We start from the raw sequence: 27,577 nt of genomic DNA on the forward strand, positions 1-27,577 counted from the left end.
AAGAAAATTTAAACTTCATGCCAGAGAGACTGGACATACCATAGGATTCCCCAAATGTCTTTTATGACCAGCCATTGTGAGGAGGGGGATGGTGTTTGTAATGGTCTGTAAAGTATCATACACATCTATTGCACTGTATAAATGACTGTAACACTGTCATTAGTGAGAATTTTTCTGATACTATGCAAACAAGATTTTGCCTACATTCCAGACTTATAAGTAACACTGTCTTTCTCTTTCATAGGTTTGGGCAAAACTGCACCTGATCCTTCAGCCACTATCACTCTAGATGGTGTAGATATTCCTTTAGGGAATGGGATTCCATCTGGAGTTAGCGATACCTGTCTTCTGTATAATGAGTATCCTTTACTATCATTCCACTTTAACTGGAAAGCATTTCTCTGTATTATAACTTGCAGAATTATTAGTAAGCACCATTACAGTAGAGGAAGTTTACATGCAGAAGCCTTTTCTTTTAGATATTTTATGGAGTGGTTAGTAAGGTACAATTTGCAGAGTCCCTCTAACAATTTTAGAATAATGTTTAAAGAAACTGTCATTATCAACCCTGCATAAAAAGAAATAGTACACATGGTCAGTAGTTATGTTACCTACAGTACTTTGCACTTCTGTAGCACTTTCAAAGCTCTTTGTAAACAATTTAAACTTCACAGCGCTTGAGAGGGAGAATTAGGCTTTTACTATATTTAGATGGATAGATAAACAGAGACCTAGAATTCATTTGTCTGCACTCATGGTATGTCAGTGATGGAACCAGGGATAGCACCTGTGTGTCTTGATTCCCAAATTGATGATCTGACCACTAGATACACTTCCTCCCATCCTACTAAGCAAATAACTTTTTAAATTAACAATCTCTAGACATGTCAGGAACTCAGCTGACTGCTCTTGGGTGAATTGTTTCACTATAAAGCTGTCTATCTTAAGAGCTGGCAGCAGGGAGCATATGGCAGCTTTGGCTTTTAATATCACTGCTATCTTAGTTCAGTTGACAACATAGAATGGAGTCAACTAATGTGCTACTCATTCGGCTTGTCGCTACTAGTTTTAATCTACATCAGACTTAGTGAGAATCTGTTCAATCTAGTTTTAGGGCAGGTCTACACTACACCCTAAGTCAATATAACTTACGTTGCTCAGGGGTGTGAAAAAGTGCACCCCCGTTCCCCCAGCAACACCAGTTTTGTACTGTCCATACCAGCGGGAGATGCTCTCCTGCCAACGTAGCTTCCACTTCTCGACAAGGGAAAAGTAATTATGCCAACAGGAGAGCACTCTCCCATCGGCATAACACGTCTTCACCAGACGTGTTGCGCTGTGGTGGAGACTTGCCCTTAGGAGTCATCCTCTTAGAAGTAGGTTTGTAGCATTAAAAGTTGAAAAAATGAACAGACAAGGTGAACTGCCTTATTTTTCTAATGAAACTTAGTCTCGGTCCATTTCAGTAATGCCAACAATTGCACTGTTTTTCATTTTCAATCCCCATGTGAGGCTAGCAAGTATTCTCTATTTTTATAGATGGGGAACTGAAACAGGGGTTAAATGGCTTCACACTGGAAAATAGTAAGAGAGATATGATTAGTATTCAGGAACTCCTGATCCTTAGTCTCATGTTCAGACAACACCTTTTTCTTTGTCCCTGATATTTGGACTGAGCATGTGACTTGGCGCCATGAGGTCCTGGCAGACAAGAATGGCATTACATAAACATAATCTTCAGCAAACGTGGTCCCTGGTCCAAGTCAGTCAGTTTGTCTCTTGAGATTCCCATCACGCTTTCTTTAGTGCTGCTCCTGTCTGGTAACTCTACCTATTCCTGATTTTGGATCAGAGCTCTGAAGTAAGCAGTTTACACGATAGTCTCTGATTCAAAGAGGGGAATAAGGTTGTGGGGGGGGTCAGGAAATCAGGTGTGTCTAATTTTGGTGTTCAGTTTTGCTTTTCTGAGTTCATGATTCAGTTTAGGCTGAAGCTGATTTTCCTATAGTATGTGCAGAGTCTAGCACTTTTCCTTTTGTTTATATTGTCAGAATTTTATAGAACATAGACTTCTATTTAACACACTGCAAACTAAAAAGGAAACAAAATGTGTGTGGGGAGGGGGAGAAATGTTCTAATACTAAAGCAGAAATACAGGCGTGTACCTTGAATTTGACATCATGAGCTTCCTTTTACATTCAGATCTGCATAGGACAAGATTCAAACACCGTTGAAGTCCAAGTTATGTTTATATTGTTGTTTTATAGTAGCTGTTCCTTAACTCCCTGTTTCCTTCTCAGATATATTGTCTATGATGTTGCTCAGGTAAATTTGAAGTACCTGCTGAAACTGAAGTTCAACTATAAGACGTCACTCTGGTGAACCCTATTTAGAAGCCCTGTTAACGAGTTATGATGTAGTTACATTCTAGTACTGACTTCTAACATGCTTACGCATTGACTCCCCTTATCAAGGTATCAAAGAGCTAAGATGCAGACGAGGTTACTAAATCCAGGTTTAGTAAATCACTTTAGTAAGAGGTTTTTATATAAATATGTGGCAGCACATGGAACTGAATTCTGATAAGAATGAATACCTGGTTTTGTTTTAAGCCACTACTAATTTTTGGGCTATCAAGTGTGTCTTTGAATTGATGATAGACCCCCTCCCCCCCAAAAAAGGAAGGGGATTTTAGCCAAATGGAGTTGGAGAGGAAAAGGAATTTATGAATGTTTACAAATAGATGCGCTGTTTAAAAATAAGTTGCCCACTTGTTTAAAATATCCTCTTCCAGTTTTGATTTTGAATAAATGTTAAACATGCATTTATTTTGAGGTTAAAAATAAAAGCTAATTTCATACTAACAACTTTTATTTTTATGTTACAAAATGATTGAATTGCTTTTGTTAAATTGTTTCAATGTATTCTTTTGTAATGCTTTTAAACACGCCATGTCTCTCTAAATATAAACACTGAACATTAAAACCTGTGGACACATCTCACAATCATGTTGGAATGAAAACTTGGACTGCCCATTGAGATTTTTTCCCCCATGAACAGTCGGTAGTGGTGGTAGTAGTAAGTAGTTTCTGGTTAAACCAAGGCCTAATGTGGCAACTGTCCATGGAAAGCACCAACACATGTTGCTGTGTTTTTTTCAGTGTTAGCCTCAACAAACCTCCTTAAATACCATTTTTTCATGTGATGTAGGGGGGTGTGAAGCTCGTTCCTGTAGGCTGGTGTTCTTCTGATCCACAGAACCAGTGTGTTGCATGGATACAGCAGTCTTCGCTTGCCCTAACCTAGGCTGAAATGCACGTTCAGTTTCCATGGCCAATTTTGTCCTTGACCACTCTTGATAGACTGTCAACGGAAGGTGCCATTAGTTCTAAATATAGTAATTTTTTGTGATGTGGGTATTTCTTTTGAATCCAGAGAGAGACTAACTCACTTCCCACAGACCACAAAACAACCTGGGATGATTTTTGATCATGGTGACTTCGTATTTAAGTGTTCCTTACCTAATGTCCTGAGCTATCCATTTCTACATTGTTTTGATAGATGTAGGGTAAAACATGGAGTAAATAACTAATAACCCTGCTTCTGTGACTCATTCACAAACTACACATGTTGAGGGCTAAAATACATACATTTTAAATGGGCTGAATCTCAACAGAGGAAAGTCCAAATTCAGGGCATCGTTCTAATATGTATATCATAATGCCTGCAACCACAGTAATGAGAAAATGCTTGATTTTTAGAGTATGAACCAGATTTTTACATAATTAAGTTGTGAGATTGCAATCACTGTTCTAAGAACAGTGGCAGTTGCTAATGCAACAAGCAAGGCAAACTATCAGTTGCTGCCTCTGCATTACTGGGTTTCAGTGCACAATGGTTCTGAGTAGAATTTAAAGTTGGATTGTCCACTGGGATTTTCAACTGCTTGCTGCTGGGAGATTTTTTTTCTGAAGTGTCCCATTGGGTTTGTTGCATTCCAGTCATTAGATACTTGTACTTTCTAAAACGTGGGGTGTCCCACTGCCTTTGAAAGAGGAGTTTCAAGGCTGAAAGCTGCCTACATGACAACTACTGCTGCAGCTGGGATGAATGAATAAGGGGAATGAAGAGCCAATAGAGGGAACATTGAGAGCTGCTGTTGCTCTGTGGGAAAGAAACGGCGAAGGAGCAGGTAAGTGATGTGACATAAGAGCCGCTGGTACTGTTAAGATTTTTTTTGAGAGAGAGAGAGAAGGTGAGGAGAGTGGCCCCTGACTGGTTGTTCCTTTCACAAAAGGAGGGAGGGGAGAACAGCACAGGTACATGAGGAACTGGGAAGCCAAGACCTTCCTCTGGGTGTAGCAGCAGCCTCTTCCCCTTCCCAGGGTAAGAGGAGAATTGCAAAGAGTTAAGGAAATAGGGGGAAAACTGATTCATTGGGGGTGGGGAGAAGGGAGATTAACACAACACAGGAGTGTCCTTTAGTGTAAGTCTTTGTTGGAGATTTCATTGGACTGCAACCTGCTATTACAGACTGGAATTTGAGTTTAAAATTAATTCTCCAGAGCATTTCCTGTTTAACTGAAGACTTACAGTGCAATCCAGCTATCATAAGCTTGAACACAGTGTATTTTACCTTGCAACTTCCTATAGGTCAAATCAAATGAACCGAACCCCTGAACACTGGTATGTTTCTGCTCTGAATAATTGGCTTTGTGGGGTTTCATGTTGACTGTCTTGACTCCATGCTAAAGTTGCTCAGTTCACAAGTTTAAAAAAAAAAATCCTAAACCTTAGTCTTGCATACCCAACCTGGAATCAGAAAATTGTCCTGATTTTTGGGCTGATATCACCATCAGTGATAAAAGCTCTGTGCCTGATTCTCTAAGTTCCTTTTACTCCCAGAGCAATGTGAAGGGCCTTAATGTGGGTATACATGTAGTTATATTTCCACCATGGCATACGAGTGCCTTAGTGTAAGTGATAAACAACCCCTCTTTCTTTGATGGTGTGAACCAGTGTGAGTCATTTTCCTGTAACTGTATTGATCTACAGGACTAACATGAGAGGAAAAACATAGACCTATTTTGTCACTAAAATACCAGATAAGATTTGGAATACACCTTTACCCCAATATAATGCAACCTGATATAACACAAATTTGGATATAACACGGTAAAGCAGCACTGGGGGGGCGGGGGGTCTGCGCACTCCGGCAGATCAAAGCAAGTTTGATATAACATGGTTTCACCTATAATGCAGTAAGAATTTTTGGCTCCCGAGGACAGCGTCATATCGGGGTAGAGGTGTATTGGAGGGAACAGACTTGAGTAAGTATAGGGCAGCATTTGACCATAATACTCTCAAAGAAGGAATTGTAACATTAAATAACGGTGGTTTTTTGGAGGGTTAAGGAGTTTAGATCAAAATAGGAATGATTCCAATTTATATGTGCTGGGAAGAAATTATGTTAGTGTTACCAAATGTAGAATTTTCTGAATTAGGAGAACTACAGCAGAAGCCATTTAAGAATAAATCTGGTATTTATTTGCATTATGGTATTGCTAGGGGGCCCAGCTGAGATTGGTCATTGTACAGTGCCTCACTTAAACACATGGTAAGAGATAAGAGCGTCTCTGCCTTTTAAGAGTTTATAATCTAAATGGACAAGGCAGAAATGGAAATATTATGTCCCTTTTAAAATGGAAACTAGACTACAGAGGGTAAGTGACTTGCCCACATTCCCATGGGAAGTCTCCGGCTGAGATTGAAACAGAACCCAGCTCTCTTAAGTGCCAGGCTAATACCTTAACCACACATCCATCCTTCCCCTTTAAACCACTTTAGTACTAAAGCCTGTGGACAAAGAGTTTCTTAAAAAAAAGAAATCACTGTTCACATAAATGAAAGGAAAAATACTGGTGAGACTAGGTGACTTCCAACTCTGGCTTGTTATATTTCTTTTCTACATGTTGCATCCCTTCTGCTATGTCTTTGACTATAAAGAATGATGTTTCCACTGGGTTCTCAAACTTGATTGCACTGTGACCCCCCTCCTGACAACAAAAATTACTATATGATCCCAGGAGGAGGGTGACTGAAGCCTGAGCCTACCCAAGCCCCACTGCCTCTGGCAACCCAATTAAAAGGGGGTCATGACTCACTTTGGGGTCCCGACCCACACTTTGAGAACCCCTGGACTACATACATCTGGCCAGCAGCTAGCTTGGGTTTCTACCTTTGAACAGGTACTGGGCTACCTCCCAAAAAATATTTCCATTTCATTCATACACTGGCATCTAGAAGACTGGTCACATAGTGTGGCTAAAATAACATTGCTATGGCAGTTTTCCTGCAGGCTGCTCTAATCTAAAAGTATGGAAAACCCATTTCACCCAAAGCCTGATCCTGCAAATGTGCCAATATCACTGAAATCTATGTAACACCAAGAGTACTCTGTTTTTTGCAGGATTGGCCCCTGAGACAAATGTTTTTTGCATTAGAAGTTTTGGGCACAAAGTTCAGTATTTCCACTGTTTGGGAGTAACAAAAGGGGAAGTTAGGTCTGCTCAACTGTCTTCCCCACTTGTAAAATAACAAGATTAAAATATAAATAAAATTAAGCTCTAACTATAAAGACATGATTTGCTATTTTTTTCCTTAAGTTTTTTGTTTTGTTTTTTGTCTACCTTCATGCACTGTAGTAAAAAATTTACTGTCAGGCTATTTTTTTCTTGGCGTTATAAAGCATCTGTTACCATAGTTTCTAGGTGGCATAAGCATAACACCAACTCAGAGCTAGATTTCGTACCCTGTGCTTGTTTTAGTTGCTATTCTAGTTAGATAGAACAATGCCAAGCCACTTTGTATCTCAATTGTGGAGGAAAAAGAGACCCTATGAAAATAAGAAGCTAAAGTACAGAGACAGTGGTTCATCCTGATGATTTAGGAGGGGGGAATTCTACAGCTTGGGGCCCTCTACCAAGAATTCAGTGCTTACAGACAACTAGCTGCAAGGTTAGTGTTAACTGCAGGTACTTGAGGGAGAGGCAATCAGAGGCTATGTCTTCACTACCCACCGTATCGGCGGGTAGCAATTGATTTCTCAGAGATCAATATATCATGTCTCATCTAGACGTGATATATCGATTCCCCGAACGCGCTCCTGTCAACTCCGGAACTCCACCGGAGCGAGCAGCAGTAGCGGAGTCGACGGGGAGCTGCGGATGTCGATCCTGTGCCATGAGGATGGTAGGTAATTCGATCTAAGATACTTCGACTTCAGCTACGATATTCACGTAGCTGAAGTTGCGTATCTTAGATCGATTTCCCCCCCTAGTGTAGACCAGCCCAGAGATACTTGTCCCTAGTTCATTCAGAGCTTTAAAGATCAGGGTCCAAAACCTTGAAGTACATCTGGAATTGGATCAGGTGCCACTAAAAAGTGTGGAGCACTGGTCTTATCTATCCCAATTTTGAGGCAGGATGCTGAATGATGAACTGGCTTCAGTTACTGTGTGGCCATTACATTCATTTCCACTGAGAATGTGATGCAGTAGTCCTAGAGATGGCAAGCCTCTCCAGGAAAAGAGCATGGTCTGCTGGCTAGTCACAAGTGAAACGGTATTTCTAGCCTGTGTTGAATGGCCCAGAACAGTGGTGAATACAGCAGGATAAAGAGCTTGCACTAGAATGTCCATCAAGAGTGCTGTTACTGACCAGACAGCATTCAGTTCCTGACACGAAACATGTTCTTCCTCCTATCATCATCATCTTCCCAAGGGTAAGTGTTGAACTAATTTTCTTCATCCCCTGGGAAATAGCATCATTTGCGCTATATACAAAAGAGATACAGAACACTTTGGTAATAGTGAAATACAGTGATTTACATTATCTCAGTGTCTTGCGTAGTTGAAAAATAGGGGTGATGAGTGGGCTCTGGGGGACGTCAGGATGATGCTCAGGGCATTAAGTTCAATAACCTGTTACGACCCTTAGAGCCTCTTAAAAGAATGAGCAAAGCCAATTTAGAGAATCTCCATCTGTATAAGGTAGGTGGTCAGCAACATTTAATGATAGACTGGTAGGCTGCTAGTACTGTGGACATCTGTTTTTCACTATAATGTGTGTGTCAGTACAAATGGAGCCATTGCCATGCCATGCAGCTTGAATCTGAGATCTTCATTCAGGTTCTCCCCTTTCCTCTCCATGATCACACATGGTACCATTTGAATGTAAGCTATTGGCATGTTTTAAATGCTATAAAAGGGCATGAACAATCAAATAAAATGAATAGCTCAGGTGTGGGGCCTAAGAACTGCGATCATCAAATGCCAGCAGAAACTGCACCTGACCTGATTGCTAGTATTTTTCTGTATATGTAGCATTTTGTAGAAAATACCATGTATACAAGAAATGAAAAGGCATAAAATGCTTGAATGCGCTGGTATAGTAGCTTTCGTGAAAGGCCAAAAGGTAAAAACTTGTTAATGCTGGAATCCAAATTATAAAGTAGTTATTCTTTACTCCTGTGACATGCTGTGTAACAGGGATGTGTTTTACAAAATCTGTAACAGCAGCAACTGCAGCTGAATGGAACATTAAAGAAATGTCCAGCTGATTTGTAGCCTGTGATCTAATAACTTAAAGATGACCTGCAAAGGGGGATGTGGAAGCTCTGGAAGTGTCTTTTAAAAAGGGGTTTTAATCGTACTTCCTTTTTTTAATATTATAAATTAAGGTCCTAACGACAGTTGCAGACCATTTGGCTGTGTCTATGGTAGTCTTTTTCCCCTAAAATTTCCCTCCAGTCTAGCTCCAGTGGGGGCTGGCAACTGCTGGTTTCTTTGCCACCATGTTTTTTAATGCTGTGGCTCTAGATGACACACTGATATAAATACCAGTGACTGCTAATACTTCTCCTTCACTAGAGCTCTCACCATTACAGCTGCAATGGAGGGAAATTTTAGGCAAAATCTGTTGTAGAGGTCTGTGAAGATTAGTGAACTAGTCAAATATCTTAGGAGCCAAGAGATTGTTTTACAATTAAGAGGAAAGAATTTTTAATAGTTTTAAAAATTTTGGATTTTGCCTACTTAGCATTTGAAGAAAGTCTTCGTTAAAGATTCAATGTGACAGACTTAATAGAGGCCATCCCAGCAAGTCCTCCATCAAAACCAGAGTTGGCATGCTGATATTTCTAAGATGGCAAAACAAGTGGGGGAGGGGGACCCTTTTTTATAAAAGAGAGGAGCAAAAACAAACTACAGGTTACCTTTTAAAATGTCAGTTGGAATGTGCAAGTCCGTGCCTTCATTTTAAAAGAAGAGAGATGATACTTTGAGTTGCCTTGTAATTGTCTCCTAAGGAAGCTAGATGTTCATAAACAAACATTATTTCCCCTACCTGCAATAGCAGGGAATATCATGCACAGGTGACCAATCTGTGTTTGCCTTTACATTTGAGTTAAGTGAAGTAGAAGAGAATACAGAGCCCTTTTAACATGTACAGAAGATGAAGTGCTAGCACCAATGTCCCTGTGAAACAAAGTACTAGTGGCTTTTTTTCCATTCCTGGGAATACAAATTCCTACTTTCATGAAAAATTTTGCCACAAGTCAAGCTAAATTTCTATATTGAAAACTGCCAAGTGAATGACTTCTTCGCTTAAGGCACGGCTACCAGTTGCAACTTAGAATTATGTTTCAACTGAAGTTTTTTCAAGATATTTCATTGTCATTAATCAAACATCTTATCTGTGTGAAGCAGTCAGACACGCTGCCACAATTTTAGCTGTCACCCTTTTGGTACAAAATCCAAGCCCCCAGAGCATCTTTCAAAGAAAATTAATGGTACCAAAAAAAGAAAAGAAAAGAAGAAATTGAAGAAACGTAGCTAAGAGCATAACTTAGCCCACACAACCTAGGAAATCTTGCATTTAAAGTATACGCTTTATAGAATCCATTGTGCTTAAATATTACGTTTTACCAAACGGAACAATCTCATATTCCACACTTACTATAATAAGGAGGGGAAATGGTGAGGTATGGACAGTTTCGGCCTTAATTCTGAATTTCTTTGGTTCTAGGACAACATAAGGTACATCTACACAGCTGGAAGCAGACCGCTTGGCTTCAGAGTCTGTGCCTGAATGTTTACACAGCTATTTTTAACACTGTTGCGTGAGCCTGAGTCTGTAGACCCAGAGTCTGTGATTCACCACCACGGGCTGTCTCTCACTGCACAGACTAACCCATAGTCTAAAATCAAAGACTATTGGTATCCTAAACAAGCAAACATCCATGCAGTGCTTGTCCTATAACGTCTAGGCCTACAGAGCTTTGTGAACCTAAGCTCAACATCTAATAGTGAAAATATTCTTACAACAAATCAAAAGAAACTGAACAGTATTTCAAATCAAAATATTGCTTCTATTTGACCACTGCTTTCTATATTCTGCTCAAGGTGAATCGTTTGATGGAAAGTATTGTCTCTACAGTAATAACCAGTGTAACTATAATGATCAGATGTTCTCTATTGATATATTTGATGGAAACACTTTATAAAACAAAGCAGTTAAGCTAACCATCCCCATTTGTATCTCCCGGCTGCAATCACTTCGTTTCATACTGTGCAATGTGGAACGCTTGTGGTGATACATCTCCATCTGGAAGATAAAGGGAAGAATGGCTGTTAAATAGCTCCCTTTTTAGATAAGCAATATTGTTTCTGAAATGTTAGATGGAGACTGGATGCTAAGTTTCAGACTATCATGTCTGTCCTGCTGTTTATTCTGCTCAACTAAACTGTGTTTAAGCACACAGGTGGGTTTTTTTCCCAACAACTATCTCCTTCCCAAAACACAGATCACAGTTGTTACTCTTACATACTGCAGAATTCTTCATAAATGTTAGCTATTTAAGCCTCACATATAAAAGATGCAAATGTGTGAAATTAGGCAAGCAGTATGAATCCACCTTTCTTTTTTGAGTGAGGTTCCCTACTGTATTCCACTGAGGGATATGCACATGCACCCAGAGCCAGAGCTTTTCAAAGCAGTATTGCTCATCAGTCTGCGCATGCACTCTTGCACTGCCATGTGGTTTCGCCCAAGGTGATAAAGAGCAGGGCAGACAAGACCGTGTCTCCAGTTCCTTCTGACCACCACATGGCCTGCGCTGCTGCTGGGCTCTTGCCCTTGGTGACGCATTTTCCAAACTTTATAGAAAAACTGCTTTTAGTCTTGTTCATAGTTAAGATTTTGCTTTTACAGTAATTTTCTAGTTCCTAGAAGTTTTATAGGATTAAGGATTTGGGATGCCACTTTGGCAGTTTTGGGGCCAAACAATTCCCTCCCATCCACTCCCCTTCCAGCACCAGGATCTGGGTACTGGATTATGCCAAAGACGTCAGGATTCAAAGTCTGTGCTTCCTGCCCTTGTATGTTTTCCATCAGCAACAAGCTCCAGCACTGTACTGTTTAGGGGAAGCCCACACTGCATCCAGGTGCAGTATCTGCCTCTTCTTCCCTTCTCCTACATGGGAAGGCCAAGCTCTTCACCTCAAAAAGCACCTCATGGAGGTTACCATGGGGCCGCAATCAGATCCTGGCAGGGGAACACCCACTCTGTACATCGGCCTGAACAATCTAAAAGCACTCCCCCTACCATGGAGCCTCTGTCCAGCTCTGTTGGTACCAGTGCTATGGACCCCACAGTAAGTCTTCCTCCAAATCCAGGAAGAGTGCAGCATCATCCATGAATTCTGGCCACAGAGGAGCAATGTATTCCAAGGCTTACAAAAGCAGTAAGAGGCTGCTTATCTGTTCACTGGGTCCACCAGTCCTCGTTCTGGAACCATGTACCCATCCTGCTTCAGCTCCACTGGCATCCTGTGAATTGTTGATCAAGAGACACATCCTTTTTCCAGTCCTGTTTCCAGTCCTGGTCCTAGCCAGAGACTGGGTATCACTAAGTCTGGGAAGACTCGGCAGTGCTCCCGGACCTCACAAAACTGTTTACCCTGGGAAGAGAGATCTCAGTGTGTTCTGGTGTATCCAGCTGCTGGGAGGGCCCCCTCTCCTACATTAGATTTACTGCCTGTTGGCCACAGTCCTTTAATACATCCCCTTCTGATGGCACCACAGTTCATGCAGATTCCAGTTTCTCTGAGTCTGAGGATTCAGCTGTTTGACATGGTCTGCCACATCTGTTCTGGAGACATGACTACCAGTGGGTTCCGGTGGCACTGTGGCAGTTCCCTCCGTTATCTCAGCCAAGGAGCCACTGGATTCCAGTTCCTTGGACACTGCACAACGGGATCAACCAAAATGGCCATACTGGAGCTTATGGCCTCACTATTTTGGCACAGGAGGACTCTCCTGTTTCGCCACCCAATCCTTTGTTGAGTTGACACTTGGAATAGAGGATAGATGGTGCCAAAGGACGTAGGGAGATTCCTTTTGTTGGCCCTACACATGGCTGTGCCATCAACATCCTCCCGCCTCACCCGATGACTATCATCGGTTTCAAGAGCTACTAGGCAGGATAGCCAATGCTCTTGAGATACCACTAGTAAGTGGAGCTGAGTGTCCTGCACTTCTAGACATTCTGCACACAGGGATGAGGGCAGGTAGAGTCACCTAGATGATGTTGAGAGTAGGCCCTAGAGTAGGAGTTCTCAAACTATTGGTTGGGACCCAAAAATGAGTCACACCCCCCTTTCAATAGGGCCCCCATTAGACTTGCTGGGAGGCAGGACTGAAGCTGAAGCCTAAGCTCCACCCTCACTCAGAGTGGTGGGGCTCGGGATTGGGCTCTGCTCCCCCTCGGTCATGTAGCAATTTTGTTGTCAGATGGGGGTCATGGTGCAATTAAGTCTGAGAACTGCTGTACTAGATGGACCATTAGGCTGGCACAGTAGGGCCACTCATCTAAAAGCTAAATTGATTCGACTGCCCCTGCACTGCCTGGTAGTAGAGGGGGACTGCGTCACTTGACAGCCTCATGTCAACGGCTCGCGGGGGAGGGAGGCGTAAATAAGCTGGGGGGACAGTTTGGAGAGGAGGGAGGGAGCCTTATTTGCAAAACTAGGGAATAAGTAGGAGGGATGCTCAGAACTGGACCGTGGTTCTGTAGCGATAACAGTATGAACAGCGGCTCCTGTCCCCGTAAATCCAGGGTGCCCAGGTCCAAGGCAGCCCCCCTTTACAATAAAAGAGCGTGGCTGAGGGGACAGACCCCCAGCAAAGTGTTGAGCGGGAAGATGCAGAGGAGTCCTATGGCAGAGCCCTGCAGCTGCAGTGACGCGCTCGGGCTGAGAGCGGTGCACCGTACGCTGCCTGCAAGCAGGAGACGCCGAGGCTGCCGTAGCCGGCTCCGCTGCTCCCCGAGCCCAACCCTCTTGTCTCGCCGCCTCAGCTGCTGCAGCGGCAGCCCGGCGGCGCGAGCGCTTCTCGCAGCTTTCGAGCAGCCCGGGCCGCCAGCGCCGCCTCGCGCACGGCCCAGACCCCTCCCCACAATGCACCGCGAGAGGCAGCCTTTGAAAAAGCGGCGCGGCTCGTTCAAGATGGCGGAGCTGGATCAGCTGCCCGACGAGAGTGAGTAGCGACCCGCGCCCGCTCCCCGCCCGGCCCGGCGGCCCCCGGCCCCGCTCTGCGGGGCACAGCTGCTCTGAGGCTCAGCCCGCCCCGCCTGGCCGCCTCCTCTGGGCCGGGCCCGGCTGCCGCGGGCGCTTCGCGGGGCCGGAGCCCGAGTCTCCTCCTCTTCCTCTGGAACCGGCCCGGCCCCCCCCGGTCCCGCCACCCCCTGCCTCGTTCAGGCGGGAGGGGCAGCCCAGGGAACGAGGCAGGGCAATCCCCGGGTTCCCGCCCCTCCCCTCCGGCGGGTGGGGACCTGCACCCCGAGTTCGGGCGCAGCCTGACAGGCCGGGGCCACGGCGGCACCCGGCCCACGGACGGGCCGCACCCGGGCCAGGGCGCTGCCTGTCAACAGAGAGGGACGCGCCGTACAGCTGCGAGCGCCGATACCGCCCCTGGGCACGGGAAGCTGCTCCTGGACGGGGGTGCTCAGTGCCTGGGGCAGGAGCGCTGCACTGGGAGATGGGACTCGGCCCAGGCAGAAGGGGGAGCACTTTGCAGGGGGGGCACAATGAGTGCACTGCATTGAACGGCCCACTGCTGTGCCCTGTATCTTGGGAGGTACTAATAGTGCTCTTGGGGAGAGGGTGACATAAGAAAGTGTACTGCCACTAGGGAGGCTTGTGAGTGGGACATAATGACATGCATATTGTACGGGGATCGGGTGGCACTACAATGACCCAGAGAGATGACGGGAGGCGCAGCAGATGGCAAAGACACACATACACTATAGGATGTCTGACAGAGGCACCAGAGAAATGAGGGTCATGGAGACATGTAAACTGCATCAGAGCCATACCAAGAACGGGGATACATACATGCTGGACAGTGACACACCCTGCATGTGGAAATAGATGCAAACTAAACAGATGGGGATATGAAGGTACACATGCTTACGCTATATACAAAGACACAGACATGCACTGTATATGTGGATACAAATGAACATACAGAGAGGTTGATACGTATGCTGTACGCTGTCTGAGACTTGCTGCATGTGAGGTAATACCACATAAGGTGTGTGAGGTAATATCTCTTGTATTGGTAAGAAGAGCTCTGTTACTCTGAAGAATAGTGCTTTGTTAGCCTGAAAACCAGGAGCGGCTCTAGGTATTTTGCCTCCCCAAGCAGGGCAGGCAGGCTGCCTTCGGCGGCTTGCCTGCGGGAGGTCCCCAGTCCTGCGGATTTGGTGGCACCCCTGTGAGAGGTCCACTGAAGCCGCAGGACCAGCAGACCCTCCGCAGGCTTGCCACCGAAGGCAACCTGCCTGTCGCCCTCACGGCGACCGGCAGAGCGCCTCCGCGGCTTTCCGCCCCAGACATGTGCTTGGTGTACTGGTGCCTGGAGCCGCTGCTGCTGAAAGCTTGTCTCACCAACAAAGGTAAGCGATATTACCTCCCCCTATATTGTGTCTCTATATCCTGGGACCAATGTGGTTACAACAGCACTGCATATACAGATTGTGGACAAACAAAACTACAGGTACAGACAAATAGAGATGTATGCTCATTCATAAGAGTTGTGCAAACTGTATACATACAGACATGCATACCATACATATCAGAGGGGCAGCCGTGTTAGTCTAGATCTGTAAAAGCAGCAAAGAGTTCTGTGGCACCTTATAGACTAACAAACGTTTTGGGGCATGGGCTTTCATGGGTGAATACCCACTTCGTCGGATGCATCCAACGAAGTGGGTATTCACCCACGAAAGCTCATGTTCCAATATGTTTGTTAGTCTATAAGGTGCCACAGAACTCTTTGCTGCTTATACTATACGTAGATATACAAATAGACACTGAAGAAAGGAAGCAGGAAGGCAGAGAAAAATGGTAGGGCTAATTGAAAAGGCACAAGAGTTTATTCTATAAAACATGTAAGTCTCTGCAAGGTGTATCCATTAAAAAGGAGCATATGATACAGCATGTAAAGCATGCAATTGAAACTAGGAGGGCTATTTGAGAATTTGAAGCACAAATCAAAGAGACTTAGAGAATTTCTTGTTTATATCTCAGAAGCAGAAAGGCGGGAGAATAGAGATTGCAAAGAAGCATTGGACAACAGGCTGGCAGATTGTCAGTGTAGAGAAGTACAGGGAATGTACATCAGAAATAACCATTTGAACTACTTATACACACTAGTGGGTTCTAAATGAACTGTAACAATGCAAGGGATGATCCTAAATGGTTTCATTTAGAACAGCCTGATGAAAACTGATGCACAGTGATGCTCAACCAAATAAGCAAAAATTTAGATTGGATTAAAACAAGGTCAGAGCAATGGTTTTCAACCTTTTCCCTATGGGAACCCTTTCTTACAACAGAAAAAATTTGGGACCCTCATCCCAGTTAACCAGAAGAAAAGGAAAGTGTTCATGACCTCCAGATTGAGAATCCGTAGGATAGAAAACAATGTGAAAATATTATAATACAACTGTAGAAATCTATGGCCTCACCTTCAATACATTGTTCCCCTATCTGACAAGATACAGCTTATGCAAGGTTACTACAGCCAGTTAGGAATGGAACCCCCGTCTCCAACATGGCAAACCTCAGTCATATCTACTATACCACATTGCCTTTCTGACTGACTGTTCCAACTTTGCTTATCCTATTTGTAATCAATATAAACCACGTTCCTCAGCCAGCTGGTAATTACTCCAGTAACTGAAATATTAAAGTTGTGAGCTGAGGACCTGAAGGTCACAGCATTGAAATCCTGCTGCTCAACTGTGAGAGGATGGCGTGGTTGTGTATAATTCTCACATTAAGAAGACCTCTTTAAAACTGATTTTGCACAGTAAATTAGAGTGTAAATTGCCAAAATGCATTTTTTCACATTTCAGTCATGTCACACATTTTGTTTATTTAACCCAGGGTAGTCAATAGGCAGACTGTGGGCCAAATCCAAACTGCCAGACACTTCTGAATGACCCAGAAATCTTTTTATATACTTATCATTGTTGGGTTTTTTTATTATTTTCTCTGGAGTGTGTGTGTGAGAGAGAGAGAGACACCTCCCGTTTGTATCTGATTCACATAAGGTAGAGCCTGTGACAGCTCCCAACTTGAAAACATGGGTATTTAGCACAAGCTGTAAAAACTCATGCCTTTAGCTCTGGAAATCTTTGGTTAATCTCTGGTGTCAGCCAAGGTGGTGACTGTCACATATTGGCAGGTTTGAAGATGGAGAATTATGCTTTATAGTATTAAGGGTGGGGGACTGAGGGGACGGGGAAGCACAATAGGCAGACCTGCTGCTGCTGCAGCTCCCATATTTATCTAATTTCCACAAGTCCATGAGAGGCTGAAGTATGTTTCAAGAGGTAGACAGTGGCACAAACTCCTTTATAGAGGTTCACTCCAGCTGTTTGGTTTTGTAGCCACTGCTAAATATGGTGGGTTGCTCTTAGCATACTTAACTTTTTTTACAAGCATAAAATGCTTATAAGAGATACAAAACTTTCTAAGGCTCATTACAGTTTGTCACACCCTTCAGAAGGGTCAATACAGTTACGAAGGGTTGTGCAGTGCAGTTTCTCCTTCTGATTCCCAGGCAGGTATAGTTCCCCTTCTCCCTGATCCTTGGGAGCTATCCACTGATATGTTTTAATTATAAAAAAAAAAACGCCTAGGAAACTAACACAAATAAAAACTGCTTTTAGTTTACAGTTAAGGTTCCATCAGTACACACACCATTCATCCAAAACCTTAAAAGTTTGAAAAGAAATTAAGGGATTCCTGTATTCCTTGCTACCCTTTATATTGCCTACAACACTGTCAATAACACGTTTTAACACTTCATAATACTTTCACTTCCATTTCCAGCATAAACTGAAAAACAATATGTACCTCAACTTCATCAAACTTGCACAAACCTTATTGGGAATGTGGTATATTGGTGTATATTTTATGTGACTAGTTTGGCACATCTGACTGTTGCACAATCCACATATTTGGCAAGTTAATATACTTTATGTAAGAGCTTGGTATTATTAATAGTGCTGAGGTCACTGTTAAGGTTTTGGGTTAGAGTGGAAGTTTGAAGCTGGGATATGTATTGCTTTTCAGTATCTATTGAAAATGGAAGTGAAAGCTTTATGGAGTGTTAGAATGTGTTATTGACAGAGTTGTAGGAAATACGAAGTTAGCAAGAAATGCAGGAGGCTTTTTTCTTAACTACCTCTTTCTGTTTTTTTGGACTTTGCTGGCTGGGGTGTCATTTTAAGTGTTACTAAACATAGTTTTTGTTTATGAATTAAGTATGAGACTGGAGGTGGTGAGACAGATGTTAAGAGTCCTGGTTCTGACACTGATTTTCTGTATAAGTGGATATGTTACTTAACCTTTCTGAGCTTCAGATTCTCAATCTGTAAAATGAAAGTACCAATGCCTACAAAATATTGTTGTAAATTGCTATAACAGTGCAAAGGATTACCAGCAGTCAATGTCAGATAGGAGTAGAATGTAAGACCCCCATGCTTTCTGTCTTCTGCATGGCCCGCTAACCCAAGTGTATTTCAGGAACGTTAGTTACATTTTGTTAGCTTTTTTTCAGAATTTACTGTTGTGAATTTTCATATAAAATAAATTGTAGTTAAACCCCTTGTTCTCTATGGCAAGATGGACCTAAATTCTACTTCATGTTTACTGGTTTTTGCACTAGATCAGAAATTGTGCAGCAGCTTCACTTTTTTTTTAATGGAAGTTTTTTAAATCAATTTAAATGTGACATTGAATACAGCTGGTAACCCTGTTATTTATTTGATAAGTTCAATTTATTATACACTATCCTAACATTTTTCAGTTTTGAATATGCCAAAGATTTTTATCTCAACAATGCCTAATTGCATTCTAAAATTTGTCAGGGGGCTGGGGTAACTGGGCAGGAAACATTTGGGACTCCAAACAGCTGGAGATATGTGGGTGGGGGGCAGTTTGAAATTGTAAGATGAACACACTAGCTGTATGCTTTTGCTAGAATTATCATAGGTGAAGTAGTTAAACTATTATCTTCAGGTTTCAGATTTAATATTCCATTGAAATTAACATAGGGAAACTCACACCTCTGATTCATGGGTTCAGACTGTCTGCAGACTCAGGAAGATGACAATGCAGCAATTTATACTCTTAATATTTTCAAGACTTCACAGCTGGGAGAGCTAGAATCATTTTTTAAATGAGAACTGAGAATGTGGTGCACATTTCTGTGACAAGAGGTTGAGTCAATGGCAGATCCTATAGCTGAAGAATCACAGAATACAAAGGGCCCTGATTATATTTCCTTAAAGAATCTGATCTGTAGGAGTAAATGTATTTCAGGCATAGTAGTCATTGGATTTGTATATTTAAGACTGCGTTGTGCGCATAGTTTGTCTGCTACCCAGGGAATTATTGTGCTAATTTTTCTAAATGAATGTATTTGTTTTCATTTTATATCCTGGTAATTTTGGAACTCTGAGATAAATGTTTGATTTTGAAGTTCTGAACATGGCATCAATTTCTGTCCTTTTGAGAAGTAAGATTAAAAACAGCTGTATTCTTTAGTAAGCTTGCTGCACCTCTTGTCTTATGCTGCTAGTACTAGTCAGTCTAATTTGTAAAATACTGTATACATATACTTGAGGCTGAGTGAATCGGGTGTTCTTTTATTACTGGGATCCTTGAGCCAGTGTTGCAGTCTCTTGTCTGAAAACTGTGGGAGTTCATTGGGGAAAGAACGATTTTATGCTACCAGAAAGTATGAGGCGTTGCTGCCAAGAGAACAAGTGCCACAAAAATAAATAAAATTTTACAATATTCAGCTTCTAAAATTGTGTAGTTTATTTAGGAAAATTTAAGACCATGTTGGGGTGTGGTTCCAAGTAGTTTTCTTTCAGTCCTTGTAAATATTCTTAGTAAACAGTTTTTAGGAAGACACAATCCCTTACATGCTAGTATTAATATGTTGATTAATTTGATTAAAATTTGATCTATGTAAACATTGATTATAATATGATTGGGAATGTCCAGACTCTACATAAATATTTTTGTTTGATCCACCACACCTCTGTCAAATAATTTTAAAAGATACTATATTTGAAAAGCCTACGTAAAAGTTGTTTTAATGCACTTGCTTGCTCTTCGGACTTTGAGTAGCAGCCGCAAAGTAACAGGCTGTCCCTAGAGCTTTGAATAGTTCTGATGGCATTTCTATAGTGTGATGCATAAGCAAGGAAGTTGTGTACTGTCAGTTTCTGTTTTTTTCACAATGAATGTATTACTTTTTAAGTATAGTGGTGTGACAGTCTTATTCATCCTCAATATAGGTACATTACCGATAGCAGCATTACATCATCCATGTTCCTTAGCCACTTCTGGGTGGGATCATAGTTCAGTTTCCAGGTCTATTCAGGCTTGGTATCTCTACTGAGGCTAGCCACAAGTGGTTATAATTAGTATTTACAGTGATGGTGGTTTGAAGAAATGGCCATCAGTAGTGTAACTGAACTGATACCACCTAGCTACGTATTACTTTCCAGCCATCAAATTATAACAACTTTTGCCTCTGTCTACAGTACAAGCACAACCATGTTTTTCTAACTCTTTCTTTGATCTGCTTATAACACACATGATTGAGTTTTGTTCATGTACACTGCTTTTCACAAGACAACTGTATCAACCCTGTTTGCATGTGCATAGCTGTCACACTGCCTGTGTTTGTATCCATGCATTCTGGGAAAATCTGGGAGCTATCCCATCTTGAATTACTAGGGCATTGGACGTGGAGGACATCTAACAGTGTGACACCAACAGTACATAGAACAATGCACGTTGGTTTATCCTCCAGCGCAGAGAACAGGGAGAAAGGACAAGCCAAACTAGTTGCACTGATGTGACAAGGGGATCCCATCTCTGATGCGGGGAAAAAAGCATGCCCACTTAATTACAGGAAGAGATCCATCTGAGGCCACTGGCAGGAATGAAACTCTCAGAATTATCCTGGTTACTCCTAGAATATTACTATGTTGTATGTGGACAAAAACATCTAAAGCCAACCATGACATTGATTACAAACTTATTTGAAAGTTGTAATGTCACTGCTGGTCAGGGCTGGATTCAAACAGGATAGCAACCTGGAGGGGAAAGGCTTTCCATCCTTCTGTCCCTCATCTGAATCCTGTAGTCCCCCTTTTGATTGTGCATGCATGTTATCTAGGTTTGCTAACAAGGAAGAACAAAAGCTGTAGATATTAAAAAGTTTATTTTCAAAGTCTCAGTTGGATATTACAAATGATAGAGAGTTTAAAACACTAGGAGGGCTCCCCCAAAACTATTTTTAAACAAGCACTCATCAGTATTTTTATTTTAAATAAACATGTAGGACCAGCTGTGAAAATGGCTTAATTTAAACTTCAAATACACTCGTTTGTTTCACATGGGTATAGGTAGAAAATTGTGTCAAAACTTCTACACTTTATGAACTTGCTTAGTTCAGTTTTAGTTCAAAAGGAGGAGGAGAAGGATAATCACTATCAAAACTGTCCTTTTTGATTGGGGGATAAGTAGTGTTAAGCAAGTCCTTTGTGTGCATCTTGGAATCTCAAAGACCCTACCCCACATTAGATCTGTCTTTCTTTCATAGAAGATGGTCCAGTTTCCTTCTGAGCCCATTAACGTTGCTCACAGATCATCTTCATTGTAAGCTTTCTTAAGTGATCTCCTGGGCTGAGAGCAAAAGATTGGACCTAGAAGCTGAACCTTGGAGCCACATGTGGTATCTGCGATCACTAACTTCAATACTAATGGACCTGCCCATGAGCCCCATCCTGAATATAGGAAGAGCCATGCTGGATCAGACTAATAGTCCATCTAATCTAGTATTCAGTCTTTGATAGTGTACCAAATGTTTCAGAGGAAGTTCAAAAAACTTCATAGTGGCTATTAGGGAATAGTCCTCAGAGGAAATTTTTTTCTAACTTCTGTTAGTAGTTGGTAGGGTGAATAAAAACTGATGATTTAAAAACTAAAAAAAACTAAAAAGAAAAATGTATTTAATTTAAAAATATTTAAAATTAAATTTGAAATTATAATAATCTACATTAAGGCCAAAAAAGTCAAACTGCTGTACTGATGGAAATTGCTGGCTAAGTATCTGTAACCAAATTTTGTTGAAATGCAACCAGCTTTTGACAGCAGTAGCCTCTTCTGCAGATGAAGAGAGAATATTTTCTTTCTTTCATTTTATTCATCTAGTTCTGTTCTGTGATTTGTTGTTCAACGTTTAGATACCATTTGGGAGTTGAAAAAGAAGGAAAACTTGTTTTCCTCTTCCAATCTATAAATAAAAGCTAAGGGCATGGCTATACTTGCAGATGTAGAGCACTTTGAGTTAAACCAGCCTTCACAGAGCACAGTAGGGAAAGCGCTGCGGTCTGTCCACACTGTCAGCTTCAAGTGCACTGGCGGGGCCACAATTGTGGCACTTGCAGCGGCATTGGGAGTGGTGCATTATGGGCAGCTACCCCAGCATGCAAGTGACTGCAATGTGCTTTTCAAATGGTGGGGTGGGGTAGAGTGTGACAGGGAGAGTGTTGTGTGTATGTGGGAGGGGAGAGAGTGGGTTTCTGAGAGGCTGAGAGCATGTCAGGATGCTGTCTTGTAAGTTCAGACAGCAGTAAACCCTCCTTCCCTCCCCCCTGCCTCTCTTGCTCACAGCATTCCACGCTAATTGTTGTTTTGTCTCGGTGCAGATAAGCAGCAGCTGGCTGTCAGAAACAGAGCTTTCAAAGGACATGTCATAAACAGATACTTAAGGGTTAATGCCTCTTTTACCTGTAAAGAGTTAAGAAGTTCACCTAGCCTAGATGACACCTGACCAGAAGAACCAGTGGGGGAACAAGATGTTTCAGAAGGAAGTAGGGTTTTTTCCTTTGTTTAGTTTTCAGTTTCAGCCAGAGTGAAAAAGACCAAGGAACCAGCCTCTTATCAGAGTAGTAAGTTTTAGAAAGGAATAAATAGGTTTATGTTTATTTCTTTGTAACCTGTCTTGTGCAATTAGAGGTAGAATCAAATTGGGTATTTGGGTATTTTTTTTGTGTAACTAAATTTGTGCCCTTTTTGCCCAGGGGAACATCCTCTGTGTTTTGAATCTGTTGTCTGTGAGAGTAGTTGATATGCTAATCTCTCCCAGAGGGTTTTCTTTTACCTTTCTTTTCTTTAATTAAAAGCCTTTTTCTTAACACCTGATTGATTTTTTCCTTGTTTTTAGATCCAAGGGGGTTGGAACTGGATCCCCCAGGAGTTGGTGGGAGAAAGGAGAGGGGATGGTTAATTTCTCCTTGATTTAAGATCCAAGGGGTTTGGATCTGTGTTCACCAGGAAATTGGTGAAGTCTTTCAAGACTACCCAGGGAAGAAAAGTAGTGCTTGTGAGTGGTGGCAGCGATACCAGATCTAAGCTGGTAATTGAGCTTAGAGCTTCTCATGCAGGTCCCCCACATCTGTACCCTAAAGTTCAGAGTGGGGAAGGAACCTTGACAGGGCATATCCGCTTTTCTGCTGCGACTCAAAACAAAGACAAGAGTGGCCACTTGACATAAGGGGATTATGGGACGTTTCTGGAGGCTGATCAGAGCTCAGTAATGCAACACCTCATTCACACTGGCACCATGGCACTCTAGCGGGGGCACAGCAAATGTTATTCCACTTCCCGAGGTGGAGTACCAGCAGCACTGTAGCTGCGGAATCAGAGCGCTCTATGTGCCTTGCCAGTGTGGACAGGTAGTGAGCTAGTGCGCCCAGGGCTCCTTTACTTCTCTGTAACTCGCAAGTGTAGCCAAGCCCTAAATGTTGAAAAGACTGAGATCTACTAGTTTTAAAATTGTGAAGAGCATGGTGACCAGAAACAATCACTTCAATTCACTATTGTTTAATACATCAGTTAGTTTTAAATGCAAAACGTTTTGATAAACTTCCTTTTTTTTATGTATCCAGCATATTTAAGATAGTTTTATTGAACTAATAAAAAACAAATTTAAAATGCTTTTTTGTGCATTACTTGAGTTGCAGTTTTCATCCAAGAGTTTGACATTAATTTTTTATTTGTGATTTATCGCCTAGTAAATAAGTACATAATAAAGTAAATTAAACCTCTGAATAACTGTTAAGATATATAATTACTTAAATAAATGTGTAGATATAGAGTAACCTCTTGGATAACCACAAAAAAAAAAGTGGCTATATTTAGGTGAAAAATCTAAATCTTTAGGAAAATAACTAAAAAGTACAAATCCAGAACAATATTAAAATTGATGATTTTGAATTAGATCAAGGTTTCTTGCTTGCTGATTTAAATCATGATTCAAAGTAATTTAAATCAGTCCACCTGATTAGCTTAGGGCCTGAAGTATGAGCATTCATATCCACTACTGAAAAAATATTATATATGATGTATCTTCTCATCAGCCACATTAATGCCTAATCCCTTTTGAAATCTTGCAAGCTCTTGGCCTCAGTGATTTCTTGTGTTAGTGAATTCCAGAGGTGAATTATGCATCTTGACGTTTTTTTAATTCACAGGCAAACTGTCAAAAAACAGGACAGGTACCCCAAACTGGTATATGTTCTATAATTAGATTTCTCCAGATTAATGACAAAAGTGAACTCCTGGACCAATATACCAATCTTACTGTGGAGTCACAGACAGTCCCGTAGATTCTCCAGTCTATCTTGACGCCCAGGCAAACTGAGCTTTGTGATAAACGAAAAACTGTACCACATCAGATTGCTCCCAGTCCAAAGGGACCAGTCACTTACCCCAGATCAATTGGTACTCCAGATCTTACACCAAAGACAATTGCTGGCAGCCAATTCTATAGTAAACTAACTATTGGTTTATTAGCTAAGAAAAGGAAATGACTTATTGAGAGGTTAAATAAGGTAAAATATGTTAATAGGTGAATCACAGTTTGTAATTCCAAGTGGTAGCAATGATGTAATAAACTGCCAGTTTCCCAAAAGTGTTTTTGGGGTACTCAGATTATAATATATGGAGATATACCTATCTCCTAGAACTGGAAGGGATTTCATAGATTCATAGACTCTAGAACTGGAAGGGACCTCGAGAGCTCATCGAGTCCAGTCCCCTGCCCTCATGGCAGGACCAAATATTGGTCTAGACCATGCCTGGGATAGACATTTATGCTAAACCTACTTCTTAAATATTCTCCAGGAGATGGAGATTCCACACACTCTCCTACGCAATTTATTCCAACGTGCTTAACACGACCTGACAGTTAGGAACTTTTTCCTAATGTCCAATCCTAAATCTCCCTCGCTGCAAGTTTCAAGCCCATATTGCTTTCTTTGTTCTTATCGATTAGAGGCTTAAGGTGAAACAAGTTTCTCTCCCTCCTCCTGATGACACCCTTTTTAGATACCATTGAAACACTTGCTTATCATGTCCCCTCTCAGGTCTTCTTCTTTGTCCAAAACTAAACAAACCCAATTCTTTCAGGCCTTCCTTCGTTAGGTCATGTTCTCAAGAACCTTTAATCATTCTTGTTGCTCTTCTCTGGACCCTCTCCATTTCTCCACATCTTTCTTGAAAAATGCGGTGCCCAGAACTGGACACAATTACTCCAGTGAGGCCTAACCAGTGCGAGTGTTGAGCAGAAAGAATGACTTCTCCTGTCTTGCTTACAAACACACCTGTTAATGCATCCCAGAATCACCGTTTTGGTTTTTTTGCAACAGCATCACACTGTTGACTCATATTTAGCTTGTGGTCCACTATAACCCCTAGATCCGTTTCTGCCATATCCTTCCTAGACAGTCTTTTCCCATTCTGTATGTGTGAAACATGATTGTTCCTTCCTAAGTGGAGCACTTTGCATTTGTCTTTATTAAACTTCATCCAGTTTACCTCCAGTACCATTTGCTCCAATTTGTCCCAGATCATTTTGAATTATGGACCCTGTCTCCAAAGCAGTTGCAATCCCTCCCAGTTTGGTATCATTCTGCAAACTTAATAAGCATACTTTCTATGCCAACATCTAAAGTCATGTTGCATGAAGATATTGAACAGAGCGGTCCCAAAAACAGGACCCCTGTGGAACTTGACTTGTTTATACCTTTATCAGCAGGATGGGAGAACATTGAATAACTACTCTCTGAGTTATGGTATATCCAGGCGAGTTATGCACCCGGTTATCCAGCCAGTTATGCACCCACCTTATAGTAGCCCCATCTAAATTGTATTTGCCTAATTTATCGATAAGAATATCATGTGAGACCGTATCAAATGCCTTACTAAAGTCTAGATATACCACATCCACTGCTTCTCCCTTATCGACAAGACTCGTTATCGTATCAAAGAAAGCTATCAGATTGGTTTGACACGATTTGTTCTTTACAAATCCATGCTGGCTATTCCCTATAATCTTACCATCTTTCAAGTGTTTGCAGATGATTTCCTTAAAAAGTCATCAAGTCCAGTTCCCTGCCTTCACTAGCAGGACCAAGTACTGAGTTTTCCCCAGATCCCTAAATGGCCCTCTCAAGGATTGAACTCACAACCCTGGGTTTAGCAGTGCTCAAACCACTGAGCTATCCCACCCCCTATTATGTCTGGGGATCTTGGCTTTGCACACTGCCCTGTAAGAATCCAACTAGAGATAAAGGATCTTTCCATGAATCCAATTTATAGCGACTTCTCACAGAAACCAAGCAGTATCCTTACCCACATGGGCTTTTCCTTTGATGACAATGATTGAGGAATGCAGTTAGAGTCCTTGTCTTCAATCATCACACACGATGACCACTTGCTTTGAAATTAGCATTTTATGTTAAAGTTCTTATTTGCATTCCAAAATATTTTTATCCTTTGAGTTATTTAGCCCTGGTCTACACTATGAATTTAGGTCGAATTTAGCAGCTTTAGATCGATTTAACCCTGCACCCATCCACACAACGAAGCCATTTTTGTTGACTTAAAGGGCTCTTAAAATTGATTTCTGTACTCTTCCCCAACGAGGGGATTAGCACTGAAATTGACTTTGCTGGGTCGAATTTGGTGTAGTGTGGATGCAATTCGACGGTATTGGCCTCCGGGAGCTATCCCAGAGTGCTCCATTGTGACCATTCTGGACAGCACTCTCAACTCAGATGCACTGGCCACGTAGACAGAAAAAGTCCTGCAAACTTTTGAATTTCATTTCCTGTTTGGCTAGCATGGCAAGCTCAGAGGTGACCATGCAAATCTCATCAGCAGAGGTGACCATGGAATCCCAGAATCGCAAAAGAGCTTCAGCATAGACCAAACCGGAGGTAGTGGATCTGATCGCAATATAGGTAAAGGAATCCGTGCTATCAGAGTTCCATTCCAAAAGATGAAATGCCCAAATATTTGAAAAAATCTCCAAGGGCATGGAGGACAGAAGCCTGCAGCAGTGCCGCGTGAAACTTAAGGAGCTCAGGCAAGCCTACCAAAGAACCAGAGAGGCAAACAGCTTTTAAATGTCCAAATGCACATTCTACCACCATTCTGCACTTACTCAGCCCTACAGTTGAACAGCTCCTGACTACTGTCCAGGGTGCCCGTGTATGGCTTCATGAGCCATGGCATTAAGGGGTAGGCTGGGTCCCCAAGGATAATTATAGGCATTTCAACGTCCCCAGTGGTTGTCTGCCATTGCTGTCACGGAGAGAGGGGTGACTGACGACATGGCTTACAGGGTTGGCTTACAGGGAATTAAAATCAACAAAGGGGGCAGGTTTGTATCAAGGAGAAACACAACTGTCACACCAAAGCCTGGCCAGTCATGAAACTGGTTTTCAAAGCCTCTGTGATGCGCAGCATGCCTTGCAGTGCTCTTCTAATCGCAAACAGCCTAATCAGCCAACAGCACCAGCGAGCTTGTAGACGTCCAAATGCACATTCTACCACCATTCTGCACTTGCTCA

The 27,577-nt window shown here is 42.1% G+C and overlaps 2 protein-coding genes across 3 annotated transcripts in view; both read left to right on the top strand.

The window, feature by feature from the left end:
* The window catches only part of PARP1 (poly(ADP-ribose) polymerase 1), a 57,947-nt gene extending 55,080 nt beyond the window's left edge, over nt 1-2,867 (top strand). The window contains exons 22-23 of the mRNA XM_032766505.2: nt 245-359; nt 2,301-2,867. Coding sequence (XP_032622396.1) covers nt 245-359; nt 2,301-2,382 — 197 coding nt within the window. The 3' untranslated portion in view covers nt 2,383-2,867. The remainder of the gene's footprint in view (nt 1-244; nt 360-2,300) is intronic.
* A 10,597-nt stretch (nt 2,868-13,464) lies between these two features.
* The window catches only part of LIN9 (lin-9 DREAM MuvB core complex component), a 64,462-nt gene continuing 50,349 nt past the window's right edge, over nt 13,465-27,577 (top strand). The window contains exon 1 of one of the 2 annotated variants that reach the window (XM_032766507.2): nt 13,465-13,596. In XM_032766507.2, the coding sequence (XP_032622398.1) occupies nt 13,518-13,596 (79 nt within the window). In that variant the 5' untranslated portion in view covers nt 13,465-13,517. The remainder of the gene's footprint in view (nt 13,597-27,577) is intronic. The other variant, XM_032766508.2, reaches the window with a different exon arrangement.

This window comes from Chelonoidis abingdonii, chromosome 3, assembly GCF_003597395.2.
Source record: "Chelonoidis abingdonii isolate Lonesome George chromosome 3, CheloAbing_2.0, whole genome shotgun sequence".
Classification (NCBI taxonomy): Eukaryota; Metazoa; Chordata; order Testudines; family Testudinidae; genus Chelonoidis; species Chelonoidis abingdonii.